This window comes from Cervus elaphus, chromosome 12 (assembly GCF_910594005.1).
Source record: "Cervus elaphus chromosome 12, mCerEla1.1, whole genome shotgun sequence".
In the NCBI taxonomy this organism is placed as follows: Eukaryota; Metazoa; Chordata; class Mammalia; order Artiodactyla; family Cervidae; genus Cervus; species Cervus elaphus.
The window spans coordinates 43,464,076-43,485,314 of NC_057826.1; the positions used below are offsets into that span (position 1 = coordinate 43,464,076).

The 21,239-nt window shown below is 38.7% G+C and overlaps 1 protein-coding gene across 8 annotated transcripts in view; it reads right to left on the bottom strand.

The window, feature by feature from the left end:
• The window catches only part of MYO5A (myosin VA), a 199,843-nt gene that overhangs the window by 49,400 nt on the left and 129,204 nt on the right, over window positions 1-21,239 (bottom strand). For all 8 annotated transcript variants that reach the window (XM_043918818.1, XM_043918823.1, XM_043918821.1 and 5 more), the window contains exons 17-24: window positions 20,610-20,696; window positions 20,413-20,521; window positions 18,002-18,213; window positions 16,318-16,474; window positions 10,278-10,517; window positions 9,028-9,276; window positions 6,151-6,244; window positions 3,884-4,032 (exon numbers count right to left, since the gene is read on the bottom strand). In XM_043918818.1, coding sequence (XP_043774753.1) covers window positions 3,884-4,032; window positions 6,151-6,244; window positions 9,028-9,276; window positions 10,278-10,517; window positions 16,318-16,474; window positions 18,002-18,213; window positions 20,413-20,521; window positions 20,610-20,696 — 1,297 coding nt within the window. The remainder of the gene's footprint in view (window positions 1-3,883; window positions 4,033-6,150; window positions 6,245-9,027; window positions 9,277-10,277; window positions 10,518-16,317; window positions 16,475-18,001; window positions 18,214-20,412; window positions 20,522-20,609; window positions 20,697-21,239) is intronic.

Sequence of the window (21,239 nt, forward strand, 5' to 3'; positions counted from 1 at the left end):
TTTGTGTGTATGTGTGTGTGTGTGTGTGTGTGATTTCTTTGTCTGATTTTGGTATCAGTGTGATGTCTCACAGAATGAGTTTGGAAGCTTTCTGGAACAGATTGAGAAGCATAGGTGTTAACTTTTCTTAAAATGTTTGACAGAATTCACCTGTGAAGCGATCTGGCCCTGGACTTTTGTTGGAAGTGTTTGGACTGCTAATTCAATTCCATTACTGATATTTTACCTGTTTATTTTCTGTTTCTTCCTGATTCAGTATTGGGAGATTGTATGTTTCTAGGAATTTGTCTATTTTTTCTAGATTGCTCATTTTATTGGCATGTAATTTTCTAGGAGCCTCTTATGATCCTGTGTATTTCTGTGGTATAACTACTCTTTCACTTCTGATTTTATTAATCTGGGCTGTCTCTTTTTGTCTTGATGAGTATGGCTAACAGTTTATCAATTTTGTTTATCTTCTCACAGGACCAGCTCTTTAGTTTCGTGTATCTTTTTAACTGATTCTTAGTCTCTATTTCATTTCCACTCTAATCGTCTCCTACTAATGTTGAATTTTGTTTGTTCTTCTTTTTTGACAATACTTCCTTTAGGTATAAGGCTAGATTGCTTATTTATTTGCCATTAAAATTCCCTTCTTGAACTGTTTTTGCTGCCTTCCACAGATGTTAAACATTGTGTTTCCACTTTCATTTATCTTCAGGTATTTTCAAAATTTCCTCTTTGGTTTCTTCAGTGACCCGCTGGTTGTTTAATAGTGTATGCTTAGCTCCATGTATTTGTTTTTTCAGGTTTTTTTCTTGTAGTTGGTTTCTAGTCTCATAGCACTGTGGTGGAAAAAGATGACTGATATGATTTCAATCTTCTGGATGATCTGTGCTTTGATGTAAGTGGGATGTTAAAGTCCCTTACTATTATTGCGTTACTGTCAATCTCTCCCTTTATGTTTGTTAATATTTTCTGTATGTATTCAGATGCGCCTATGATGGGTGAACATATATTTACCACTATTATATCTTCTTGTTGGACTGATCCTTTTGTTATTATGTAATGTCCTTTTTTGTCTCTTGTTACAGTCTTTGTCTTAAAGTCTATTTTGTTTGACTCTTGCCATCTCAGCTGTTTTTTCATTTTCATGGAATATCTTTTTTCCATTCTCTCCTTTAGTCTGTGTGTGTCTTTATAACTGAAGTGACTCTCTCACAGGTGTATGTGTGTGTGTGTGTATCTTTATGTCTTGTTTCCATTATCCATTCTGCCACTCTATGTCTTTTGATTAGAGCACTTAGTCCAATACACAGAAAGTAATTATTGATAGGTATGTACGTATTGCCATTTTGTTAGTTGTTTTCTGATTGGTGTAGTTCCTTTTTGTTCCTTTCTTTCTTTGCTTTCTTCCCTTGTGATTTGATGACTATCTTTATTATTATATTTGGATTATTCTCTTTTTATGTATGTGTATATCTATAATATGTTTGTGGTTATGACAAGGATCATATAAGCAACAATAAAGGAGGTTCAATCATATACATATACATACATTCACACACATATATAATTATTTAAATATGATGATCTCAAGTTCAAAACATTATAACAACCATGCATTCTTAGTTCCTCTTCCACTATTAGTGTTTTTGTCATCATATTTTACATCTTTTTGTTCTGTGTATCCTTTAATCTTCTACCCATTTTGTTGAGGTTCCTTTTTATATCTTTAGTTGCACGAAATAATTTCTGCTAGTCTTCAGTTCAGTTCAGTCACTCAGTAGTGTCCGACTCTTTGCAACCCCATGGACTGCAGCACACCAGGCTTTCCTGTCCATCACCAACTCCCAGAACTTGCTCAAACTCATGTCCATTGAATTGGTGATACCACCCAACCATCTCATCCTCTTGTCATCTCCTCTCCTTCTACCTTCAATCTTTTCCAGCATCAGGGTCTTTTCTAATGAGTCAGTTCTTCACATCAGGTAGCCAAAGTACTAGAGCTTCAGCGTCAGTTCTTCCAATGAATATTCAGGATTGATTTCCTTTAGAATTGACTGGTTTAATCTCCTTGCAGTCCAAGGGACTCTCAAGAGTCTTCTCCAACACCAGAGCTCAAAAGCATCAATTCTTCGGTGCTCAGCTTTCTTTATGGTCCAACTCTCATATCCACACATGACTACTGGAAAAACCATAGCTTTGACTAGATGGACCTTTGTGGACAAAGTAATGCTTCTGCTTTTTAATATGCTGTCTAGGTTGGCCATAACTTTTCTTCCAAGGAGCAAGCATTTTTTAATTTCATGGCTGCAGTCATCATCTGCAGTGATTTGGGGGCCCAATGAAGTAAAATCTGTCACTGCTTCCATTGTTTCCCCATCTATTTGCCAAGAAGTGATGGGACCAGATGTCACGATCTCAGTTTTTTTAATTTGATTTTTAAGCCAGCTTTTTCACTGTCCTCTTTCACTTTCATCAAGAGGCTCTTTAGTTCTTTGTTTTCTGACACAAAGGTGGTGTCATCTGCATGTCTGAGGTTATTGATATTTCTCCCGGCAATCTTGATTCCAGCTTGTGCTTCACCCAGTCCAGCATTTCGCATGATGTACTCTGCATAGAAGTTAAATAAGCGGGGTGACAATATACAGCCTTGAGATACTCCTTTCCCAATTTAATACCAGTCTGTTGTTTCATGTCCAGTTCTAACTGTTGCTTCTTGACTGGCATAAAGATTTCTCAGGACACAGGTCAGGTGATATGATATTCCCATCTCTTGAAGAATTTTCCACAGTTGGTTGTGACCCACATAGTCAAAGTTTTTAGTGTAGTCAATGAAGCAGAAGTAGATGCTTTTCTGGAATTCTCTTGCTTTTTCTATGATCCAACAGATGTTGGCAACTTGATCTCTGGTTCCTCTGCCTTTTCTAAATCCAGCTTGAATATCTGGAAGTTCTCGGTTTAGGTGCTGTTGAAGCCTAGCTTGGAGAATTTTGAGCATTACTTTGCTAGCGTGTTAGATGAGTGCAATTGTGCAGTAGTTTGAACATTCTTTGGCATTTGCCTTTCTTTGGGACTGGACAGAAAACTGACCTTTTCCAGTCCTATGGCCACTGTTGAGTTTTCCAAATTTGCTGGCATATTGAATGCAGCAGTTTACAGCACTTTAACACTGCTAGTCTTCAGGTCATTCTTATACACAATTGCTCTGTAAATAGTTATAATTTTGGTATGCCTGTGGGAAGAGCTGAGCATAGGGTCCTCTTCTTCTGCCATCTTGACCACACCCATCCAAATTATCTTCCATTTTATAGCAAATATTTCAGGGCATTTCTGGCCATTTGTGCCATTAGGTTACATTTAAGGCTGATAGTTGCAGGAACAAGATTGTCAGGGAACTCTGTTTCCTAATTTCAGAATAAGTAGACCAGGGATGGTGTGCAGCACTATCAAAAGTACAAAAAGTACTAGGCCAGATGCAGAAGAGTTCATGAAATAAGTAAGACAATTTATTACAAATAGCAGATGAATTTTCTTTGTTTAGGAATATGTCTTTGAAATTACAAAAACTACTAAGAAAATACTTGACCTCATAAATATTTGCTTTATAAGCAAATTTTACATTAAGTCATTCAGTACATAAACAAAGTCTAGTCTTCAAAGTGTTTGAGTTTATAGAACTATTTATGAATACAGTGATGTGATTCCTGGGATTTGCTTTAAGACAATCCAATCCATTGGATGCAGTGTGATGTAGGTTAGAATGGGAGATAGAAATGGAATGACTATTTTGGAATTGGGTGATGAGTACATGGAGTACATGGGGGTTTATCCTACTATTCTATCTTGTTTTGCACATGTTTAAATTTTTTATAAAAATGGGCAAAAGTATTTGACTCACCACCATCAAAGTCATCTCTTCCTTGAGGTCATCATAGCGTTCTTCCAAGCGACTAAATTCATTCAAAAGGTTCTGATATCTCAGCCTTTCATCATTAAGATCGAGTTCCAGTTGTTTTGTTTCTTCTACTAACTTCTTCTCCATAGTCTCTGAAAGAAGAGAGAGAGAAAAACATACCAAAGACGGCTTCACAAAATGCAAGAATAAAAACATGCCCACTGGCTTACAGTCATGGGAGGGGTTCTACTTTTAGCAGCACTATGATCTATGAAGAGTATCTTAGTGGAGGCAGGGAAAGAGAAAATATCATGACCAAAAAAGAAAATAATTTATTAATAACAACAATCATCTGTTGTGTTCTTCCATGAACAGAACTAGTTTATTCATTGGTTACAGCACATCCTTGATAACTTCCACTAGTCAGCGTATAGTAACTAGAAGTATATATTTTTTTACTCCAATAGTATTCTGTTTCAGGCTACTCATAAAATTCTTTTGTCCAAAAAGTTAGAGACATTCCTCAGGCCCCTAGGGGAACAGCGACTTCTCAGAGGACCTAGCTGTCCGGCTCTCCAAAGTCTCTCCACTCATCTCTCAGTCCCTGGCTTCTGTCTTATGATTTCCCAATACTGCGAATGCCCTTGTCCTGCTACTCCTTCCATTCTATTCAGGTAAACTGCCACACCTGGTCCTCTGTAGTCACCACTCCTATGTGCTGCTGAGGACTTGACTTTTCCATTTACTCACCTCACTCTACCCTCTCTATTGCTAGTGCCTGGCATGTAGATAGGACATCATTTGGAGACCGGAGACTAGCCCCTGACTGCAGATCAAAGTATCAATAAAAAAGCCTTAAATCTCAGCCATGTGCTTTCTCTCAATGAGCTCAGTCAGCCACGTTTATAAATATTGAGCTTCCTACCTCATATTTGGTGGCTATATCTTAATCTGTCCTGCCTGCTTCTGTAGCTTACCATTTCTTTATCTGTCAGCTCCATGAGGGCAAGGACTTCCAAGTGTCCTGTCATGACTGCCTCCACTGTGTTCCCCTGTCCTAGAGCTTTAATAATTTGCAAATAAATAAATGAAAGAATTTTTTCTTTCTATAACATTCTATAAATTGCCTTTTATTCTCACAAGTTTGTGGGAAGCTGCCCAAGGCTACCAAGTTTCCTCTAGGCAAATCCACTGCTATTTGCTTTGTTCTCTTTAGTATCAAATAACATTTCCTATTTTCCTAGAAAAATTCTCATCATTCTGGATTTTTCCACTATATTCTGCATCCTGGCAACCTTCTTTCCATGTCATCAATGACTGTTTTCTCCTTCCGTTTTAACTTTCTTTTATGACTCTCTTTCTTCACCTTATCCCTTTTTTATGATTATCCTATAAATTCTAGACTTTCTTCTCTTTTCTATACAGTATTCCCTTTAATTGGGAAGAAGGGTATGGTGTGGGGAAAACCCCTGAGGGGTCTCTCTTTAATCTCAATTTGCTTTCAGATCACCTCTATCTGGAGACCCCAGCTAACATCCAAATTTTAATTGATTTGTCTCATAAACAGAGACTAGTTTTCCTCAATTTCCTCATTACTAATAACACATTATTGTTTTGATAACTCATTGCAACACTTTAGAAAATTTTTGCTCCTCTTTTGAATACCATATCAAAAATGATAATAATCTGTTAATTCTTTTCATATATTTTCACTCTAACCTACCTCTTCCTTTTTATTTCTACCACCAATTGCCGTAGTTTAGATACACATCTTCTTATCTCATGTTTATGGATATGTGAATTTCTTGTAAATTATCACCATTTTAATTTATCTTACCAACAGCAAATAAATGTCTACCTCTAGTCAGTGTCTTTTTTTTTTTTTTAAGATGGCAAAGAGTGGGTGATCTTAAGAAATTAGTATTCATTCATTTAGCAAAATCAATAATATACACAGATACCTATACTCCTATAATGTACATATTAGCTCAACAATTTGTCCTAAATCAAGAGGACTCCTATAAGCTATAAATCATACATACAATTATTTTTTTAAGTTATATACGATATTGACTAAGCATGAATTCATATTTGTACATAGGGAGATTAGATTTACAAATTCACCAACTAATTCAACCAAATATTTAGAGTGCCTGCCTCTGGAACTCTGAAAACTTATTGATGCCAGCCTAAATAAGCAAAGTGTAACTTATAAACCCTTGATCTCAGGTTGTTTGGAGTGCAGTTGGCTGGGCCCACATGAGCCTTACCTGTCATCTCCTTAGCCTGTTCCACGATACGGTGATTGAGGGTCTCTTTTTCCTGCTTCAGCAAAGTATTTTCTTCCTTCAGATTTGACACCAGCTATAAAATGAAACAATAAACTGATACGGCTGCAACAGACAGAGGAAACTGAATAGAAAGACTACACAGTAGTTACTCCTTACTTCCATGTCTCACTGTCTCTCTTCTTTGCTGAGTTATATTCAGTCATCCTTGAAACTTGGTTCAAGCATTACCCCCCAGAAAGCTTTCCCAGAAACTCCTTCCAATTATATATCTCTCCATTGGACTGCTACAGAACCCTGTATATGCCTCTTTATAGTCCTTATAAATGATTTATTTTTACTTCCCTGATTGACTAGAAATTACTGGAGGACAAAGATGATTTGCTGTTGTTTTACTTTGTACCTTGAGCATTTACCAATTGCCTGACACCTAGTAAGCATTTGCTCTTAAAGTAATGATAACGCCTTTTCACCCCAACAGCCTAACACAATGCTTATGTGTACCCAAGATTCAACAGAGAGATTACAGAGGACAAGAAAAGTATGAAATTCACTGAAGACCTTCCAAAGCTCCCTGCTCTCTGTCTTGAGAATTTTACTTTTATCTCCTTTTAAGAGTTTTGCAAGGTTGTAAACTTTTATTCCACATTTAAGCATTGGCTTTACAACTATGTGACTATAACTAATGTCATAGAACTTTACACTCAAAACAATTAAAATGGTAAATTTAAAGTTACATATAAGCATATTTTACCACAGTAAAAAAAATGTTGACCTTTTAACTTTCTGGTTCCTGGTTGGATAAGGATTCTCAGGAAGCAAAAATCAAAACCAAAGGTAACTTTGCAAAGTTGATAATTTATATAGTTTAGCTTTGTAACAGAATGTGTGCTGAAGTGAAACCTGAATAAGTGAAACGTGAATTCCTTTCTCTAAGTGTAAGATCACAGAACTCTTAAAGGAACAGCTTTAGTAATAAAGAGAATGTATGAAGAGTTCAGCGATAGAAATGATAGGCTGTGACAAAGGATCCCTGAAGAACAGAGAACTGAAGTTACAGCACTGAGCCACGGCAGACATCAGGCCAGGAGGTGCTCTTTCTGATCGTCCAGTCTCTTCCTTCTGCCCTGAGAAGGTGTGCTCTCAGTACAAAGGCTGGGTTCTTTGGGTGCTCTGGAGAGAAGCCACTCTTTGTCAGGGGTATGCAACCAATTGCCTGTGGTGCTTTTTCAAAATAAATGTGTCTGACCTACACTCCCAGAGCCTGGGCAGGTATCTTTTTAAAAACTCTCCAGCCAATTCTGATACACATTCCTGGTTAAGAAGCACAGTTCTCTGGACCTTCTAGGCTCCTTGATCAGGCTGACTGGCAGTGCAGCTTTCCTCAAGGCCAGCTCTCGCAGGGAAATGCTTTCATTCCTCATTACCACACTCCATCTAAAAGAATTAACGGTAGTGCCTATAGACATCCCTGCGAAAGCCACAGATAATAAAACAAGAAGAAAGGAGAAATCTGAATATGTTTGGGTATACTATTCTATCTAACTAGAAAGGTATGCATTTGACTGTGAAAAGAAGAGAATACCCCTACCAAGTTAATACTCTATAGTTTCTAAGGAATTTTGGAAGCTTTTAGGGACTCAGGAAATGGGGAAAAAAAGAGATTGAGAAAGAGAGAAAATGAGAAAGACAGATCCTAAACCTCAAGAGTATCTCATTGGATATATATTCAATAGAACAAGCCTGCCATGTCAAAGTAACATATGTTAATGGTGGTTTAGTCGCTAAGTTGTGTCCAACTCTTGCAGCCTCAGGAGTTGTAGCCTGCTAAGTTCCTCTCTCCGTGATTTTCCAGGCAAGAATACTGAAGAATAGTACTGAATCCTTCTCCAGGGGATGTTCCCGACCCAGGGATTGAACCCGGGTCTCCTGCACTGCAGGCAGATTCTTTATGGACTAGGCTACCAGTGAAACTGTTTCCAGACACAGAGTCAAGATCTGTTGAAGATATAGACGGGTTTATTTTAATCAGGATCCTGAATATCATGGAAGGACTGCCATCTTATTAGTGACACTCTCTTACCTGAACTGTCTAAGCTCCTTCAGAGGTTCTTACTGCATAAGCTGCTGTTAAAGTTCAGAAGTAGTTACAGCCAACAGAGGCAACTCTGTTTTCATTTAAAGATGGTAATACTAGTAGGATCTCTAAAAATCCATTACTTTTTCCCAGTAAGCCTTATGTTGAGGTATTTTTTCTTATGTTGAAACAATACTCCTCATTATTTCTTGAGAGCCTTCATGTTTTCTATGTTTAATAAAGTTTTGATATAAGTTAACACAAATTTGTAGTGTGGAAACATTTGTCAATCTGTAAGCAGTTTTGTTGTTATTTTTTGTATAGCAGTTCTTGACTATGGCCAGTGTGCAGACATTTGGATTTCTGGTGGTCTTCTCAAAACAACCTTAATGTAGATTTCCATAAAAATTCCTACTAGCTACTGACAGATTATTGTTTAATTTATTTCTTAATCACCTTAAACTGGCTGACTCCACACAGATCTATACCTTCAACAAAAAGAGTGTATAGTAGGTACTTGGCCATCAATTTTCTTCTTATAACACTGCTTTCCTTCTATTCTCAGTACAGTAAGACGTTCTACTAAAAGACCTATAGCTACTCATCCAGCATATGAAAGAACTCCTTGGGGAAAAACACTAATAATGAACAGTCAGCTGACTGAAAGGTGTGTTTTACCTTCAACTGAGACCTACATTGAGCTACAATGGCCAACCAAGTCAATACGGCAGCACATCTCCTTTGTGAAAGGAGTAGATGAGGAGATGAACATTAGCTCCCACCTGCTCAGTTTCTTGTTTGTATCTATCAGCACGTTCCTCAATGGATTTTTTCTCAGACTGAGTTTGTTCCAGGTCTTTCCGTAGCTTGGCAATTTCTTCCTGCAGACTGAGGACCCGTCCAGTAGCAATCTTAGCCTCTTCTTCACTTAGCTGAAGACGTTCTAAATCACTTCGTAGTTTCTCAGTCTCTGAGTTGTATATTCCTTCCAGATTGGTCAGTTTCTCCATGAGGCATTTGTAGTCTTTGTTCTGTAAACACACACATGAGTGACAGTAAGTAAATATACATACCATGAAACGTACTTAGTGAGAAAACCATGCCTATTCATCATATTCATGCTATATCACTGCAGCACTGATATAGCCTCTAACCAAAATACTAGTGACAACATTTAAAGTAACACAATCAGTACCCTCTTAGTGATACAAAAAGAGAACAGACACAATTATTTATGTTTTACGTGAGATGAGCAACATAGATGTGATTCTCTCATAGTCACAAGGAGACTTACCATACTAAATTCTCTTCCCTGATTCTCAATCCAGGAATAGGAAAATCTAGATTTGTTTTTAAAAACAAATCAGTGTGCTACTAAAAGCCATGTGCTGGCTAGTGACATATAGGAATGATAAAACGGCCTCAAAATCATGTCTTACAAATCTCTTTGTTTAACATCTGGAAACACCTCCCATTCAGAAAACCTTTCTGATGAATTTTATTTCATTCTGTTTTCTGTTTTTCTTTGTCATCATTAGTATTTATATGTCACTAACTACCTATATAATTTGCAGGTGCTAAAATATTACTTGGTAATAACTATCTGTAAAAAATCAAACTGTTATCTCTGCAAACAGACTGCAGATTCCTCAGAAGCATGGACATCTTCCTGCTTCTTTGGCCATCTCAGTGCTAAACAACTCATCTACAAAAGGAACAATACACTACATATAACTGAATGATAATGATGAAAGAGCTGTGTAAAATATAAAGTACAATATGACTCTCAGTCCTAACCTTTTGGACTGCTAGTAAACCTGTCTGTGTTCTCAAAAACAATTTCCTGCCTTGGTTCTCGCAGTTATAATCTTACCTATGAGCTTGTCATGATTTCCATGCTCATTCATGTCACTACTGTCTTACTTTTTTTGCTGAGACTGAAAGGTAAAGTCAAGAGGAGACAATGCTGAAGATAATCCCAGTGTATTTCATTGGGCATGCTGCACTTTTAGGGCTGCTGTTCAAAACACACCTGCTCATCAACTTTGCGCTGCAGCTGCATGATCTTGTTCTCCATGCCGATGTGGAGCTTCTTATAGCGCTCCACGGAGCGGGCCTCGATCTTAAGTTTCTTCAGCTCACGCTTGGCCATCATCCGTCGGAAGCAGCACTGAAGGTAGATGATGGCGTGAATGCTCCTCCTGTAGGAGGTGCGAGCCAGCCAGCCACGGACCCACTTCTGAATGATGACTGCTTTGTGCTCACGGAGCATCTGGAGAGAAGGGTAGGTGCAAGTAATGTCAGACCCTGGATTACACTCAGTGTTCAACTCTATCACCCTATGGGTGCAGGCTGAGAACCACACATTAACTAAAGGGAAAGACATTAGAAAAGCTGAAGTAACAATGTATTACATGAGTGTACTTATCACAAATAAATGGAAGCACAAATTATTTTAAAAGATGATTGAAATGTAATCTTTAAAAGGCAATTGGAGAAACATATATAAAACATGTATTATATCTACATGACATATGTGGAATTACATGTCTATGTATGATGATAAACAGAGTATACACATAAGAGCCATCAAAATTAAAGACACCAGATTACTAAATAGAAAACTAATCTAAAAAGAAAGAAAAATGCATTAGGTTTCTTATGACTACATGATTTCTAAAAGCAACCAGTTATCCTTCAGAAAATAAACAGAACTTGATACCCTGTGAATTACGTGCTAATAAAATAGATTTATCCACTACCCTTACTGCTGGCTTCATGTCACTGTGCATTAGGTCTCTGCTTGAGGACGTAGGGTATGTTTGGTAAGCAGGCTATAGAAGCCAACACTTGGGGGTACTGCAAAGTTTATTATTTATTGATTTTTTTTCCCCCAGAAACAAAAAAATGATTCTCTCATTTGCCATTTTTGAGGAATACCACTCTAGTGAGGATTTCCCATTGCTTTACAAATGTAGCACAAATCCACTCATGGGGTTCAAAGGTAATAGGGACAGAACTTTAAAAGGAAAGCTAAAAGAAAGATAAAGTAAACAAATCTTAATTTTATATTGTGTTTTCTTAAAAAAAGATATTCCCCTAAACTTATAAACACTCATTCATCCTTAAGAGATAAATCTCTTGTCACTAATGACCATCAAGCAGAGATTGTGCAAACAATTTCCAGGAATGATAGGGAAATTCTTAAATTTTAGGAAGGGTTGAACTAGCAAGACTTTGAGGTCCTTTCAAAACTATGATTTTATAAAATGGCAAATAGATGGGGAAACAGTGGCTGACTTTATTTTTTGGGACTCCAAAATCACTGCAGATGGTGATTGCACCCATGAAATTAAAAGATGCTTACTCCTTGGAAGGAAAGTTATGACCAACCTAGACAGCATATTAAAAAGCAGACATTAATTTGTCAACCAAGGCCCGTCTAGTCAAGGCTATGGTTTTTCCAGTGGTCATGTATGAATGTGAGAGTTGGACTATAAAGAAAGCTGAGCGCTGAAGAATTGATGGCTTTTGAACTGTGGTGTTAGAGAAAACTCGTGAGAGTCCCTTGGACTGCAAGGAGATCCAACCAGTCCATCCTAAAGGAGATCAGTCCTGGGTGTTCATTGGAAGGACTGATGTTGAAGCTGAAACTCCAATACTTTGGCCACCTGATGCAGACAGCTGACTCATTTGAAAAGACCCTAATGCTGGGAAATATTGAGGGCAAGAGAAGGGGACGACAGAGGATGAGATCGTTGGATGGCATCACCGACTCAATAGACATGGGTTTGGGTGGACTCCGGGAATTGGTGATGGACAAGGAGGCCTGGCGTGCTGTGATTCATTGGGTCGCAAAGAGTCGGACATGACTGAGTGACTGAACTGAACTGAACTTGTGTGATATGAATGTTACAATGTATTCGCTTAAGTACTCACTAGTGATTATGATAAAGGGATACAATATACCTTTTATGAAACTTTTTTTAAATTGAAAAAATCTCTGAAACCATCTATTCAGATAGTAGCATTTTGGTAAGATCATTGAAAAAACAGTTCTTATTTTTAGGTTATGTAGCTGAGAAAAATAATGAAATCATATGCCATCCCAGATGATACAAAAGAAATAAGTGGTTGTGTTTAAAGTCATCAAATATAAAATAAACATGGGTTTCCCTGGTGGCTCTGTGGTAAAGAATCAGCCTGCTAAGCAGGAGATGTGGGTTTGGGCCCTGTGTCAGGAAGATCGTCTGGTGAAGGAAATGGCAACCCATTCCAATATTATTGCCTGAAAATTCCCCTGGACAGAAGAGCCTTGCAGGCTACAGTCCATGGGGTCCCAAAAGGGGTCAGACATGACTTAGCAACTAAACAACAACAAAATAAACATAGGTGTTTCAGAGACCTATATAGTGTCTTCAGCTAACTCAAGACTACCCCTTTGGGCTGTTTTCCTAATGCCAAGGTAGCCTTCAGTTCCCACTAAGCGCAGTCACCATGCATCATGCTGCAGTGGGCAGGGCATCCTGTGATCTCACTCAACATCAGAATCCTGAGGGAAGCCCCTGTCTATCTGGATGACTAGTGACAAACTGGGTAAAACTCAGTGATGGCAAACTGAAGGCTTTCAGAATTTAAAAAAATAAAACAAAAAACAAACAACTCAAGCAGCAGACAATGGCAAAGCTATTAATGCCAATGTTCCTATTCAATTTCCTTCTCCCCCATGTAACTTCAGACATTGGTCCATTTCTGTAATTTCAGCCGAATGGAAACAGTATATAATTAGAGCTTCCATTCTCAATCTCATTTCCATTGATGAGTCAGAGACATTAAATAACACTTGCTTTCACTTTACGACCTCCCAAAGCTGGAGAAGGGGAGGCTGAGATTGGAATCACAGCTAGAAGGATCACTAAGGGGGTGCCACTGGCCTATACATGAACTAGTCTCTAAGCTGGTACCCTCACTAGGTCCAGTCACAGTGGGAGCTAAGCTGGCTAGAGACTTCAACTGCTAACCAATAGCCTCAAATCCCAGTTCAGATGTTCCCAAAGAGAGTACTGAGGAAAACAGGAGAGTAACCAGTTTGGCATATCTAATAGGTCAAGTTTAATAAGGCTTTACATTCCCTTGAAAGCTCATGCTTGAAAAGAAGGAACACTTAACCATAAAGCAGGCATGGGCAGAAAGACCTGGGGAAACTGTCTTCAAATTTCCTTCAAAGCACAGCTATTTAAATATGCTCATTCAACCCTCACTAGCTTTCCATTTTTCTTTGTTGTCTAAAATTAATTTAAATTAAGAAAGTAAAACAAACACGTGAATAGGGTCCAGGGTCCAGTATGCCCACATACTGCCTATGATTAGAGAAATGTCCTGTATCACTCAACTGACTCTCCTTCTAACAATGTCCAGAGGGCTCCAAGATCTAGACTATTCAGTTTAGTTCAGTCGCTCAGTCGTGTCTGACTCTTTGTGAGCCCATGGACTGTAGCACACCAGGCCTCCCTGTCCATCACCAACTCCCAGAGTTTACTCAAACTCATGTCCATTGAGTCCATGATGCCATCCAACCATCTCATCCTCTGTCGTCCCCTTCTCCTCCTGCCTTCAATCTTTCCCAGCATCAGGGTATTTCTGGCTTATTAGGAATATATTCTAAAGAACAGTCTCCAGACTAAACCACAAAGCTACAGTCATCAAGACAGTATGGTACTGGCACAAAAACAAATATAGACCAATGGAACAAGATAGGAAGCCCAGAGATAAACCCACACACCTATGGGTACCTTAATTTTGACAAAGGAGGCAAGAACATACAGTGGGGCAAAGATAGCATCTTCAATAAGTGGTGCTGGGAAAACTGGACAGCTATGAGTGAAAGAATGAAACTAGAACACTTCCTAACACCATACACCAAGATAAAATCAAAACGGATTAAATACCTAAAGGTAAGACCAAAAACTATAAGACTCTTAGAGGAAAACATAGACAGAACACTCCATGACATAAATCACAGCAAGATCCTCTATGACCCATCTCCTAGAGTAATAGAGATAAAAACAAAAATAAACAAGTGGGACCTAATTAAACTTAAAAGCTCTTGCACAGCAAAGGAAACTATAGGCAAGAAGAAAAGACAACCCTCAGAATGAGAAAAAAAATAATAGGAAATGACAACTAACAAAGGATTAATTTAAAAAATATACAAGCAGCTCACATAAGTCAATACCAGAAAAACAAACACCCCAATCAAAAAGTAGGAAAAAGATCTAAACACACATTTCTCCAAAGAAGACACACAGATGGCTAACAAACACATGAAAAGATATTCAACATCACTCATTATTAGAGAAATGCAAATCAAAACTACAATGAGATACCACCTCACACAGGTTAGAATGGTCATCATCAAAAAGTCTACAAACAATAAATGCTGGAGAGGGTGCTGGAGAAGATGGAGAGAAAAGGGAGCCCTCTTGCACTTCTGGTGGGAATGTAAACTGATACAGTCACTATGGAAGATGGTATGGAGATTCCTTAAAAAACTAGGAATAAAACCACCATATGCCCCAGCAATCCTACTACTAGGCATATACCCTGAGGAAACCAAAGTTGAAAAAGACACATGTACCCCAATGTTCACTGCAGCACTATTTACAATAGCTAGAACATGGAAGAAACCTATATATACATCTATCAACAGATGAATGGATAAAGAAGCTATGGTACAAACATACAATGGAATACTACTCAGCCATGAAAAGGGACACATTTCAGTCAGTTCTAATAAGGTGGATGAACCTAAAGAACAGACTCAAAACCTTGCTGAAATAAAAGAGAGAAAAAATGTTTATCGATCAGACCATATATTGTTAGAGGTGATGATTAGGTAAGACTAATCTGGTGATCCACTATCTCTAGTCATAATGATTATGCTAGACATAAAGCTTATTTGTCCAATATTTCTATAGCATCATACTCCAGTTAATACAACTTTAACTACATTGATATTACATTTGATTTCACTTTATCATGGTAAGTTCTTCCAAATTTGTTTCATTCTTAATCATTTGTTCATCTGTCATATACTTTACCTATTCAAAGCTCACCATAATTAGCTGAATAAAGACCCCTAGATTCCTCCATGAATCTGTAAGTGTTACCTTATTTGGGGAAAGGGTCTTTGAAGGTATAATTAAGTTAAGGATCTTGAGATGGAGAGATTATCCTGGATTATCTAGGTGGGACCCAAATCCATCATAAGTGTTCTCACAAGAGACAGGCAAAAGGAAGTAAAGTTAGACACAGAGAGAAGATGATGTGAATGAATATGGAGACAGGGCTTGGAGTGATATGGGCACAAAAGTATAAGGAATCCTGGTGGCCTCTAGCACTAGAAGAGGCAAGGAATGGGTCCTCTCCCCATAGCTTCTGGAGGGAGTGTAGCTCTGCTGACATCTTGTTTTCACAGTTCTTGCCTCTAGAACTGTGAGAAAGTTCAATGAGAAATTTCTCTTGTTTCCAGCTACCAAGTTGGTGGTAATGTATTACAGCAGCCACAGGAAACTAAAAAGTCACTCCCCCCGCCCCCCCAAATTATATACACAAAGGGAATAAAAAAGGTAAGCTTTCTTTTTCCAAGTCATGTTAATAAATAAATAAATATGTACTTATTATTTAATATTTAAAAATATATTTCAATTGTTGGTTGAAAAGGAAAGTGAAAATCGCTCAGTCATGTCTAACTCTTTGTGAGCCTATGGACTATACAGTCCATGGAATTCTCCAGGCCAGAATACTGGAGTGGGTAGCCTTTCCCTTCTCCAGGGGATCTTCCCAAACCAGGGATCAAACTCAGGTCTCCCGCATTGCAGGTGAATTCTTTACCAGCTGAGCCACAAGAGAAGCCCAAGAATATTGGAGTGGTAGCCTATCCCTTCTCCAGGGGATCTTCCTTGTCTCCATACAAGTCCTACATCCGTAGGAGGACCTGTGGCACTTTGTACAGACGTGAAGTTTGATTAATGTTAATGGGACGAATAAAAAAGTTGAAAACAATGCCTCACCTTGTGATACCTATTTCTGGCCAAGTAGCCTCGCAAATAAGACTGAAGGACAATCGTGGCAGTCCGCGTGATCTTGTATCTCCGGCGAGCTACATACATGCGCCAGTGCTTCTGAATGATAGTGGCTGCCTTGGTTCTGCGCAGGAACTTAGCATAGCTGGTAGAGAAAGAGTGGCGAGTTGTCAGGAGTCAGAAAAACCCAGGAACATGTTTTGTAGAGGACGAAAGCACCAGTATCTTGGCATAATAAGTAGCACTTCCATTGATTATTCTAATAACATACGTGTTAAATCAACATTTATATTTCTTATATTTGTAGTTATTGTATGATCCCCGAATATCTGTCCATCTGTTATCTCAAATGAGCCTTACCTAACCCTAAAATGTGGGCTGTCCCATATTACTCGATTTTACAAGAAGCTAAAGGTCATAAAGGTTTATTCCTTTTAGGACTGTGCTCATTACCCCAGGCTATGTCCCCCTTACACAGCGGACCAGTTTACACAGTAATACCATACCTACTTATCCCCAGCTTCCTGAGCTATATCCATTGCAAATGCATGATGTTTTTCCTCAGTCTATTTACTTGGGCATAAGTTCTTTATCATTGATTCATGTCTTCTGATAGCTCTAAATTAAAACTATCCTAATATGTAATCACATGTAAGTTAATTCTTTTCTACAGTTCTCAGCTTATTGCTCCTAAAAACACCTCAATGGAATCATTCTTAACAGGTTATATTCATGATTGCCCTAATTTACAGATGATTTCTTCAAGTCCATTAAAAGTGAAAGAGAAAGTCACTTAGTGTCTGACTCTCTGCAACCCCATGGACTATACAGTCCATGGAATTCTCCAGGCCAGAATACTGGAGTGGGTAGCCCTTCCCTTCTCCAGCAGATTTCCCAACCCAGGGATTGAACCTAGGTCTCCCACACTGCAGGCAGATACTTTACCAGCTCAGCCACCAGGGAAGCCCAATATAAATGTATAAAAAATACATACTGAGGACATGAGTAGACAGTAATTTGTATTTTTTTTTTTGAGGTTCAATTTGATTCAAAAAGGTGAGTGAAATTCTATTCTATTTAACTGTCTTATGAGTTAATTACTTGGAACTAAGAAGAGGTAAGGTGTTGCCTTGAGTGGATGTGACAATTGGACTTTAAAGAAAGCTGAGTGCCGAAGAACTGATGCTTTTGAACTGTAGTGTTGGAGAAGACTCTTGAGAGTCCCTTGGACTGCAAGGAGATTAAACCAGTCCATCCAAAAGGAGATCAGTCCTGAGTGTTCATTAGAAGGACTGATGTTGAAGCTGAAACTCCAATACTTTGGCCACCTCATGCGAAGAGTTGACTGATTTGAAAAGACCCTGATGCTGGGAGGGATTGGGGGCAGGAGGAAAAGGAGATGACTGAGGATGAGATGGTTGGATGGCATCACTGACTCAATGGCCATGAGTTTGGGTAAACTCTGGGAGTTGGTGATGGACAGGGAGGCCTGGTGTGCTGCAGTCCATGGGGTTGGAAAGAGTCAGACACGACTGAGTGACCGAACTGAACTGCCTTAAGTGGTAGGGTGACCACCCCATCCCAAACTGTCCTGGCTTAGACAATAAATCAGATGCACTCTCCAATCTCGGCTTTCCCTGAGCCAGCGTGTACACGCCACCAGGACACCTACCATCGGGCCTGGTGGCCTCGCACGTATCTCTGCACAGTGATGGCAGCCTTGCGCATGCGCAGGTACTTCTTCCGCAGCAGCCACCCTCGAATCGTCTTCTGGATCCGGATGCAGGCAGCCCTCAGCTTGTCTGCCCTCAATTTTTCTAGATAGGCCACTTGACCAGCCCGGAAAAAGATCTTTGTCTTCCCAAACTGGTATTTGTCCTTGTCCTGTATTTGGAAGAAACTACATACTCAGAAGTAGAAATGATGACCAAATAAGTGAATTTTAAAGAGAAAAAAAATGTCTAAAAGCAGAATCAGTAAAGGGATGAAACTATTAGCTAAAACTTGGGCTACATCACAAGTATCTAATGGAGCCAGCTTTTTGATCCTAGGCAAGTTGAGCGAATAGAAGGGACTTTAAGGAAAACTGCAGTTTAAGAGTTATTTTCCAGAATTAGTCTACCTGGAATTATTATCTGAGGCCCAAAACTTGGTTGTGGGTTATAGGCAGCTACTATTTGCTTGTTTGTATTTTAAATATCTCAAGGAAATGGAGATGCTCACACTCCCTCTGACTGACCCGGACTGTAAGGATTACATCGGGCTGTGAGTTCCATGAGAAAGCTGAAGGGACAAAAACACCAGTGTGAAGAAAAAGGCAGGAAGTAATACATACAAAATAAAAACAAAAAGATAAAAAATGCTGCATATTCATGTTAAGAGTTAAGTTTCTCAACAGTTATCTCTTGTTTTTATCAATAGTAAGTCCGTCTACATATTTCAAAAATATAATCATTTATAATGCTCACTGACTTCTGATTATAAGCAAAGTTGAGCAGTAAACACAGATAGATAGGCATGCTATTTTTGGTCTATTACATTCTGACCCAACGTATCTAAAAGCATGTGATTAATTAAGCATCTCACATCAAAAGAGTAGAGTTTATTTGCAACAATCAATATTGTGATCTGAAATTCGATGTGAAAACAGAGAAAATAACTTTTCACTGTAAGCTAATATTTTCTATCTGTACATGAAAAGAGAAAATAGGAAATCACATACATCTAAAACTATTTTAGTTTAAATCAATAAATCTTACAAAGGAAGCTAGCTGGAAAAGCTAGTAAGTGGTTCCCTCTCCCAGCCCCATCTCATCTCAGCTCCCCATCTCCCTGCTCCCCAAGCCTGCCCTCCTCTGCCCTGTGGTCCCCAAGCTCAGCTGGCAGAGGTCTGGGGGAAGAAGCTGGTGTGGATGACTGTCCCTACTTTCTGCTCTTCATTCCCTAGAAAGGACTTGGGCCAATTCAAAATGGACCCAATTCTTTTATACATCACCAGGAAAGTGGCCTAAGCTATTTCAAGAAAAAAAAAATTATTACCAGAGAAGAGATATTACATCTAATTAATAGCTAGTAATTATTACTAATTACTTCAAAGTGAGTTAATTCATCCAACCTAATGTCAAATAAGTGAAAATATAATATCCTTTAAAAGACATTTCATGAATCTTAAATTCTCCACAACATATATCAGTGGCTATCCAAGTGTAGTCCTCAAAATAGCATCAGCATCACTGGGGACTTGATAGAAGTGCAAATTATTGGGTGCATCCCAGACGACCAAATCAGAAATTCTGGAGGTGGGGTCTGGCAATCTGTAGTGTAACAAGTCCTGTAGGTGACTCTGATGCATTCTAAAGTCTGCAAATGCCTTAGCTTGGTAGGCAAGACCCTTCAAACACCAACCCCCATTTCCTAACGAATTCCTTACTCCCCAGGCACCAATATTTTACTGCAAAAACAAAAATCCTACTGTACTGTTTTTTGAGAAAACTATGCTTTCCTGCTTCCATGTGCTTTGCTCCCTATTAGGATAGTCTCCTTCCGGTTTTATACAGTCTTACCCACTTTTCAGGGCCTGACTCAAAATACATGTCTCCCATGAATTGTTCCTCCTTCCCAAAGCAGAAGTGGCTTTGTCTTCCTCTGATTTCTTGTCTCATTCACTCAGGATTTCATAGACACTAAGGTATATTATACTTGTCTTTAAAATGTGTTGATTTCAAAGACACTATATTACCTGAGGCTAAGACTTATTTTTTCTTAATCACACAGCATTTGGCCTGGTGTCTTTCATAAGTAAGTACTTGGTAAATTTTTATTGAAAATGACCCAGTTCTAAAAAGAATGCATCTGAAGTCTGGGTTCAGGCCTCACCATCCTGTTTCTTGTATTGTCCTCACTAGTCCTTCCATCGTAGAGACAGGGAGCCTTGAACTCCAAGACAGTGTGCCTCTCTACCCTCCCACTCCTGAATTCATTGAATTAGCGGTATTTGGACACCCCTAGGACTTGTACAGGTTATAATCACAAGGCCTTTGGCAAACATCTGTTCAGATACAGATGAGTGAAAATCTTTCTTACCACTATCAGTTTCTCTAAAACATTCTTGCATGTTTGCTTTCTGTCACTTAGTACATCTTTTTGCTTCATTAGGACCCGATAGCGGCTGAAAAATTCTTGGTAAGTCCACCTATGAAAAGAAACTCATGTCAGCTTATCTAAAGGAGCAGGAACCTCCCCCGTGAGGATCCCTTGTATTTGAAAACTGCCAGGCCCACCGAGAGGGGAAACCTGCTGCGCTGATCCGAATGGTTTCCAGGACACCGCATGCTCTCAGCTGCTGCACTGCCCTCTTCTCATCAAACCTATGAGTAAAGGTAGAAATCATTAGCACACAAAAATCTGGTTCTAGCCACAAACTACTGTCCTCAATCCAGAGACTGAATTCTTTTGTAAAGAGCCAAATGAATAAATTAGAAAAAAAAATTCAAATGTTGGAGTACTGATTCAAAATTGAAAACTCCATTTTGAGAGTGGGGAAGATCACTAGCAGTAAGAATATACACCAAAAACTCATAAGAAATACCACTGAGCTTATTTAAAAAGCCCAAGCTCCTCTGTACTGTGTGATACTCATTACATGCCTTGGCCTGACTAGTTGGTCTCATAATTCTTTAGTTCACCAGACAGAGCTACCCCAGAATAAAGACCGGCCAGCTCTGGAGATTTCTTTAACAAGAAGAACAAATTAAACGTGCCCCAGTTGGTTTTTTTTTGTTGTTGTTGTTAATTACTGGTGTTCTAAAAGCTATTTAACTCAGTGTATACATACTAATCATTAACAGTGTCCATGTCAGTGAAAAATATTTTATATCTTACCTGCAGTTCACTCTAGATAAACAGCACCT